The sequence below is a fragment of the Nanorana parkeri genome, unplaced genomic scaffold (genome assembly GCF_000935625.1).
Source record: "Nanorana parkeri isolate BGI_ZX_2015 unplaced genomic scaffold, ASM93562v1 scaffold237, whole genome shotgun sequence".
Taxonomy (NCBI): domain Eukaryota; kingdom Metazoa; phylum Chordata; class Amphibia; order Anura; family Dicroglossidae; genus Nanorana; species Nanorana parkeri.
In genome coordinates, this window is record NW_017306505.1 from 777,443 (window position 1) to 786,031 (window position 8,589).

General features: G+C 47.4%; 1 protein-coding gene across 1 annotated transcript in view; it reads left to right on the forward strand.

Moving 5' to 3' along the window:
• Nucleotides 1-291: 291 nt before the first annotated feature.
• Nucleotides 292-8,589, forward strand: part of LOC108786955 (bactericidal permeability-increasing protein-like) — a 25,967-nt gene continuing 17,669 nt past the window's right edge. The window contains exons 1-5 of the mRNA XM_018556376.1: nt 292-338; nt 460-517; nt 6,334-6,436; nt 6,960-7,074; nt 7,500-7,628. Coding sequence (XP_018411878.1) covers nt 292-338; nt 460-517; nt 6,334-6,436; nt 6,960-7,074; nt 7,500-7,628 — 452 coding nt within the window. The remainder of the gene's footprint in view (nt 339-459; nt 518-6,333; nt 6,437-6,959; nt 7,075-7,499; nt 7,629-8,589) is intronic.

Sequence of the window (8,589 nt, forward strand, 5' to 3'; positions counted from 1 at the left end):
GAGGCATAGTAGAGGTTGATGGCAGAACAAGTTAGGAGGTAGAGGAGGCATAGTAGAGGTTGACGTAGTAGAGGTTGATGGTAGAGCAGGGGAGAGGGGACATAGTAGAGGTTGATGGTAGAGCAGGGGAGAGGGGACATAGTAGAGGTTGATGGTAGAGCAGGGGAGAGGGGACATAGTAGAGGCTGATGGCAGAACAGGGGAGAGGGTGGAGGAGGTCGAGTGGAAAGAAATGACTCTGGCACAGGGTAAGGGCAGGCAAAGTGGGTCCTAAAGAAGAAGAGAGTGGAGATGGAGCTGATGGGGAACGTGCTTGTGATTAAAGTCCGCAGTTCTGGGTGATGAAGCGATTAGTAAACTGAATAAAACATAATTGCTCCATTTACCAATAACTTATTGTAATGAAAATACTTCTTGGGTTATGCTTTGGAGATTTGACACAAATGTGTCCGTTCACAGTCTGGGGCCGGTCTCTGACCACTCTGTATTGGAGAAGACTACCACGGAGAAGATTGAGGTCAGGGACCCGGCTCTGCTCTCTGCCAGGTAGAATATATCTGAAGCCTGGGAACACAAATACAAATCATTTGGCAAGTATTTCAGTTCACTTTTTTTTTGTATTCAGCTTTTTATTCCACTGTTTGCCTTCTGTTCTCCTTTTCTCCTTCCATACGCCACAATGACGAGGTGCTGAGCTTATGGTGATCCCGAACTGAAGGTCAATAAGGAGCCAACACACCACCCGTGTCCCGCCAAGAGGTCAGCATGCAAAAAAAGGGATCACAAAAGCACATACACTATATTGCCAATTGCCAAAAGTATTGGGACAACCCTCCAAATCATTGGATTCAGGTGTTCCAATCCCCTCCATGGCCACAGGTGTATATAATGAGGCACCTCAGCATGCAGACGCTTCTACAAACATGTGAAAGAACGGGTCGCTCTACGGAGCTCAGTGACTACAAGCGTGGTGCCGTGATAGGTTGTCACCTGTGCAATAAGTCCATCCGTGACATCTCCTGGCTACTAAATATTCCGCGGTCACCTGTTACTGAGATTATAGCAAAGTGGAAGCAACTGGGAACAACAGCAACTCAGCCACGAAGTGGTAGGCCACGTAATATGACAGAGCGAGGTCAGCGCATGCTGAAGCGCACAGTGCGCAGAAGTCGCCAACTGTCTGCAGAGTCAATAGCTACAGACCTCCAAACTTCGTGTGGCCTTCAGATTGGCACAACAACAGTGCGTAGAGAGCTTCATGGAATGGGTTTCCATGGCCGAGCAGCTGCATCCAAGCCTTACATCACCAAGTGCAATGCAAAGCGTGGGATGCCGTGGTGTAAAGCACGCCGCCACTGGACTCTAGAGAAGTGGAGACGTGTTCTCTGGAGTGACCAATCACGCTTCTCTGTCTGGCAATCCGATGGACGTGTCTGGGTTTGGCGGTTGCCAGGAGAACGGTACTTGCCTGACTGCATTGTGCCAAGTGTAAAGTTTGGTGGAGGGGGGATTATGGTGTGGGGTTGTTTTTCAGGGGTTGGGCTTGGCCCCTTAGTTCCAGTGAAGGGAACTCTTAAGGCATCAGCACACCAAGACATTTTGGACAATTTCATGCTCCCAACTTTGTGGGAGGAGTTTGGGGACGGCCCCTTCCTGTCCCAACATGACTGCGCACCAGTGCACAAAGCAAGGTCCGTAAAGACATGGATGGGGGAGTTTGGGGGGGAGGAACGTGACTGGCCGCACAGAGTCCTGACCTCAACCCCATAGAACACCTTTGGGATGAATTAGAGCGGAGACTGCGAGCCCCTCCCCCAACATCAGTACCTGACCTCACAAATGGTCCAACATTCCCATAGACACACTCCTAAACCTTGTGGACGCCTTCCCAGAAGAGTTGAAGCTGTTATATCTGCAAAGGGCGGAGCCAACCCAATACTGAACCCTACGGACTAAGACTGGGATGCCATTAGAGTTCATGTGCGTGTAAAGGCCGGCGTCCCAATACTTTTGGTAATATAGTGTATCATCCAGTGAGCTTTTTGGGGCCACATGGGGACCACTTTTTCAAACAATGTGATGGACACCTTGTTTGAAAAAGTCAATACATTTTTGGCGTACCTCAGGGGTACGTCGGCTGTTTATTGAAATGGAGGAGTTTATTGCTGGTGTGGGGATCACTGCTCCCTCATTCCTTGGTGTCACCAGGGCAGGAAGTGAGGACGTGGACACTATGTCAAATCCATTTACTGTAAGTTGCAATGTGTTGTGTATATCTCGCCTTCAGGTGCAGTAGAGATGCATTATAGCCAGCCTGCTCCATGAATAACATTCCCCAACACAGACATGACGTAAATGTATCCCAACGTGTGGATGAGGTCATACATGATCACCATAGATGGAACACCTTACAGCTGAAGTCTGGGCAAATCTATTCCTCAACAACCGCAAAGGATATAAATCCAATCTAAGAGCACTGAATGCCTTTCCAAAGCCAGATATTACCTTGTAGAAGTAGCAGTGACATCATCACTGTGCTGTACATAACCTCTGCAGAGAGAGCAGAGCTGTGGGAGGGGCCCAGAAGGCTCCACCCACTACAGGCTGCCTGCAGAAAACTATAGGAGTGGGCGGAGACAAGATCATTCACCCTGCACAAGGAGAGAGAGCAGCAGTGACCGGTCTGTATTACAGGAGGGGGGCGGAGACAAGACCAGTCGCCCTGCACAAGGAGAGAGAGCACCAGTGACCGGTCTGTATTACAGGAGGGGGGCGGAGACAAGACCAGTCACCCTGCACAAGGAGAGAGAGCACCAGTGACCGGTCTTTATTACAGGAGGGGAGCATTTCAGAATGATGCACCTGTAATTTGCTTCGAGCTCGCTCATGTGTATTTAACGTGGTTCCGTCACCCAACTGATCACCCTCCATGCACTGCTCTCTTCTGATCAGGCTCACCTGGCCCTTCCAGGCCCACTTCCTCTCCTACACTGCTTGGGTTTCGGTTCCTTGTTCTCAGGCCGCCATCTTCCGCATCTCTATTTCATAATGAAAGCTTGTGTTTGGTTTGCCCCATCGGCTCTGAGCCAAACAAGAAGTTCAGTGACCCATGAGAAGAAAAACACACGTAGGAATAATACAATGAATATCATGTTAAAGGGGAAGTGCAAGAAGTGTACGCTGTATCTGGTCACAGTACCTGCAATTAATATTAACAGGCAGGTACTGTGAACCAGCAGCTGAGGAATTGCATTAGGCTAAGTGTCCTCCAACCAATGAGAAGCTGCCTTACGACTATTCTACTGATGTTATTAGCCCCCTCCTGTAATAAAGACCGCTCCCTGCTGCTCTCCCTCCTTGTGCAGGGTGACTGGTCTTGTCTCCGCCCCACCTGTATTAAAGACCGTTCACTGCTGCTCTCTCTCTCCTTGTGCAGGATGACTGGTCTTGTCTCCGCCCCCTCCTGTATTAAAGACCGCTCACTGCTGCTCTCTACTTGTGCAGGGTGACTGGTCTTGTCTCTGCCCACTCCTGTAATAAAGACCGCTCCCTGCTGCTCTCCCTCCTTGTGCAGGATGACTGGTCTTGTCTCCGCCCCCTCTTGTAATAAAGACCAGTCACTGCTGTTTTCTCTACTAGTGCAGGGTGACTGGTCTTGTCTCCTCCCCTTCCTGTAATAAAGGCCGGTCACAGCTGCTCTCTACTTGTGCAGGGTGACTGGTCTTGTCTCCGCCCCTCTTGTAATAAAGACCAGTCACTGCTGCTTTCTCTACTAGTGCAGGGTGACTGGTCTTGTCTCCTCCCCCTCCTGTAATAAAGACCGCTCACTGCTGCTTTCTCTACTGGGTGCAGGGTAACTGGTCTTGTCTCCGCCCCCTCCTGTAGTTTTCTGCAGGAAGCATGTGGTGGGTGGGGCTTCCACGGTCTTCTGTACATAGTAACCAATCAGCTTCTATCTCCCACTTGCACAGTTAAGCATTGGAAATGAATGCTGGAAGCTGATTGGTTGCCATGCTCCAGTTTTAGTAAATCCCCCCCTCTGATCACAGGTTGTAGTGAGCATTGTCCGTACTCATCATGTGATGTTGTTGGAGATGACAATGGAAGGAGATTTCTTTGTCTCATTGTTGTGGACGGTTCCTTATTCCTGCTAATAATAAGAATATAATACAGGAACTACGGATATCACTGAGAACTTTCTATTCTCATTGTGTCCCAATCCCCGGACGGGATACGACCCCTCGTTCTATTATTCCCAGAATGCTTTGCTGCTCTCTACAATGATTCTCCCCTCCTGATTCATATAGTTATAAGTCATATAATAAATTCTATCGGCTATTGTACACCGAGGGGGATGTTGAGGTCATTCACCTCTCAGAAGATCCAACGTCATGGACTCAACGCCATTTACATTTCCTGCACTTCAAAGGGCAATCAAGGTCGTATTTAGAACCAACCAGGTTTACCGTTGCACCAACTGCTTTTAAAGAGAGCTAGTCATGGCCAGGCTAGCGAAATTCTTAAAGCGTATCTAAATCCTCTCTCCTTGTACAGGGTGACTGGTCTTGTCTCCGCCCCCTCCTGTCATAAAGACCGGTCACTGCTGCTCTCTCTCCTTGTGCAGGGTGACTGGTCTTGCTCCGCCCCCTCCTGTCATAAAGACCGGTCACTGCTGCTCTCTCTCCTTGTGCAGGGTGACTGGTCTTGTCTCCGCCCCCTCCTGTAGTTTTCTGCAGGCAGCCAGCATTGGGTGGGGCCTATGTACAGCACAGTGATGATGCCACTGCTAATTTTACAAGGTAACATTTGGGTTTGCAAAGGCATTTGGTGCACACAAAGAGCTGTCCCAAAGAACAAGTAGAGGAAATCTTCCCTGTTCTGCGGACCATTCTCTAAAAGGGCAACTCCCCAAAGTTAGGGAGATTTCCTCTAACTTCCTGTTAGGTCTCTTGGACAGGAAGTGAAGGTAAACTTCCCCAATGGTGCACGGGCAGCAAACAATAACCTGGCAGGAGATCTAACCCTTTCCTACATTATAGTTTGGGCTGTACATGCACTTTAAGGAGTTGAGCTTTAACCTTTCCTGCTGAGGACGAGTCTGTGTGCTCAGCGGTAGCTGATTTTTACCCTCAAGCAGAAGGTCGCCTGCGGCGAATAATGCAGATTAGTAAAAGGAGAACCACGGAACCCGTGACGGATTCCATAGATGACTCGGAGTGCCCAGAGCAGAGGTCTCCTTTATGGTTCATTATTCCAGTGAATTATCATAGATCAGAAACTACAAATTCCTCCCGTCTGTTGTTATATTGTCTTCTTCCAGGAATGGATCTGAGCGTGACTTGTGTCTGCAGGGGAATTCCACAACTGAGTCACACACCTAGAGATCTTCTAGAAGGTATGGTGCAGCTTCAATACCTTTACTGTAAGTCTCACTTCTCCCGTCCTAGACCTATAGGAATCCGGGATCTCTAGGCTCCGCCTACTACTCACATTCTCATTTGGGGTGGTCTGATCCTTGAAGTCTCTGGCGGTTGGAGACGTTGTTGATTTGCGGTGAAGTGAATGGACAAGGTGACAACAATGTGTGTTTGTTCCTTTCTGGAAATGTCCCTAAATAAACACGAGTGATGCATTGTACACACTGAGCCCAGATTGTGCCTATGGGGGGGCTGTGGGAGGGGGAGGGGTGGTTATATCTGAAATACATACATGTGTCAATATTTTTGCAGACTCCAACTCCTCCCAGTCTACTTCCTTCTTTCAGTTTTTGTATAACTATCAGCCCAGACTTCCGAAATCAGAATTAATTTCCCTGACTACCGGGAGAGACAACGGAGAGAATTCTGCTCCACCTGACGTGGCCGGGTAAGTGTCACATGACCACACGGTTATTGATTGTCTCTGATTTCCAGAATGTGGACAAAGATTGGAGAGGCGTCCTCAGAAACTTTGTCCTTTGGATCTCTCTGTTTGTTTATATTATATACATTTTATTATTTATATATATGTTATATTGTATTTTTTTTATTGTTTTTTGATTTTTAGATTAGTTGCAGGGTCACTTTAAAGCGTGCTATGGAGGCCATTCATTCAGTGTTATTGTATGTTGTCTTAACATGGCTTAAAGTGTATGCACAGGGATGGTGGGAGCCCCTCATAATGGGCACAGCGAGTGTACAGACCCGGGAACTCAGCACAGGGATGGTGGGAGCCCCTCATAATGGGCACAGCGGGTGTACAGACCTGGGAACTCAGCACAGGGATGGTGGGAGCCCCTCATAATGGGCACAGCAGACCCCAAACCTAGCTCACATACCCTCCTCCCTCTTTCAGATAATGAAGACAATTCTGATCTTAGCTTTGGCCTTCATCCTGTCAGAGGCCAAGACAGACCCAGGCGTTGTAGGAAGACTCACCCTGAAGGGTCTGCGGTACGGTAAGTGATCGGGATCAGTAATGGTCCAATCAGGAGAGCCGATGATTAGTTGTTGTTTTTTTTTTAAGGGCAATGGAGGATGCCGCCCACGTTAACCCCTTACTGTCTCAACACCTCCTGACTGAACAATATCTAAAGCAAAACCTTTTTTTAGTATTAGATATACAGTAAAAGTGATTTATTTGTCATCTGTATCTTATTGGGGGCATTTCCTTTTACTTTCTGTCCTGAAGACACAAAGGGAATTGAAAGTAAATCTCTTCTTAGTGAGGAAATTCCCTCAGTGTCCCCTTTGGAACATTTCTCCCTGTTTCTGTCCCCAGCAATTAAATGCCCCACAGGGGAATTTCCATTCCACCCACAACAATAAACGTTTGACTTCATCCAATGGCAGGAGGTTGCTGTAGGTATGAGGATATCATTTCTTGTTATCATTTGGATTGTTATTCTTTTTGGCGCCGGCCTCAGTACGCTTTCACTGGCACCGTCTATTGTTTAATATCATTTTCAATTCATTTCATAGGTTGGGAAGTCGGGTTACAGGAGCTGCAAAAGCAAATAACGACTCTCCATATCCCCGACGTCGAGGGGTCCGTCTCTGCCGCCGTTGTGGGACGCATAAATTACTACGTCACAGAGTAAGTTGGCGACATCCGTGACAAGTCTCTTCTAAGGAATTACTTTAATCAATCGTCAGCAATATAAAAGCAAAAACAGGAAACTATCAATACCCAATCAATCAAAGTATAATGGAATGCTGAACGTATTAGTTTTGTATAAAGTGGATTAGAAAACCTTTCAGATTGGATTGCTGTCTGTGTCCCCGTTAGGGAGATTCACCTTCTCTATTGCTCCTGGTGAATGTTATCACTGAAAGTGAAAGAAAATCCCACATTTTGGGTTGCCACTAGAATAGGAATAAAGTGACCAGGATGGGTAGAGTGGATGGCAGCTGATCCTGCAGGGTTACAATGTTCCCAATATGGATACAAAGTGACATCGAAATATGTAAATTGCTTTTCAGGACAAAGTTAATGAATGTAGTTTTTTTTCCCCGCTATAGGTTAGCGGTCAAGAGCATAGATTTCTCCGATTCCAGCCTCACCTTTTCCCCAAACACTGGAATTGATGTGTCCATCCAGCAAGGACGGATTACGATCGTTGGACATTTACGGATAAAAAGTTCGCTTTTGTGAGTTTGTGAAATTTGATAGATGCATGATTACTTAAATATATACACTATATTGCCAAAAGTATTGGGACGCCTTTACACGCACATGAACTTTAATGGCATCCCAGTCTTAGTCCGTAGGGTTCAGTATTGAGTTGGCTCCGCCCTTTGCCGCTATAACAGCTTCAGCTCTTCTGGGAAGGCGTCCACAAGGTTTAGGAGTGTGTCTATGGGAATGTTGGAGCATTTGTGAGGTCAGGTACTGATGTTGGAGGAGAAGGCCAGGCTCGCAGTCTCCGTTCTAATTCATCCCAAAGGTGCTCTATGGCAGTGATGGCGAACCTTTTTGAACCCGAGTGTCCAAACTGCGACCCAAAATCACTTTATTTATCTCAAAGTGCCAGCGCTGAAAATAAGTTTAGTATTGTATTGCAGTTTGGGCGCTCGGGTTTAAGAAACGTTCAACATCACTGCCTTAGGCAACATAGAGAAACCCGCATATTAAAACATTAAGGCCCCATTCACACTGAGCGACACTCACCTGGGCTGATTTCCGCGCGGCCGGGATAGCGCAACTGTTCAGGCGACGTTCCAATGACGATCGCGCGACCTTGACCGTCGGGCTGCATGCAAAAATCGAAAAATCGCGTGGCATCCACGGGAAAAAGGGTCCTGCACGAGCGATGGGCGACATGAAGCTGTACATTAAAACAGCTCCATTGAAAAGCATTGGATGGCGACTTCTTGCAAATATCATGCGGCGGAAATCGCGCGATAAAACGCCCAGTATGAATGGGCACTTATACACTCAATAAAACACATACACATACACGCACTTATTAAAAACACACACATTACACACACACACAGAACTACTAATAAAAATTAATAATTAAAACATTGCCCCCTCTCCTGCTTACCTGTTTTGCAGGGAGGGGGGCTGCATCCCTGGGGTCTCTCATCCATGCATCTCTCATGGGGG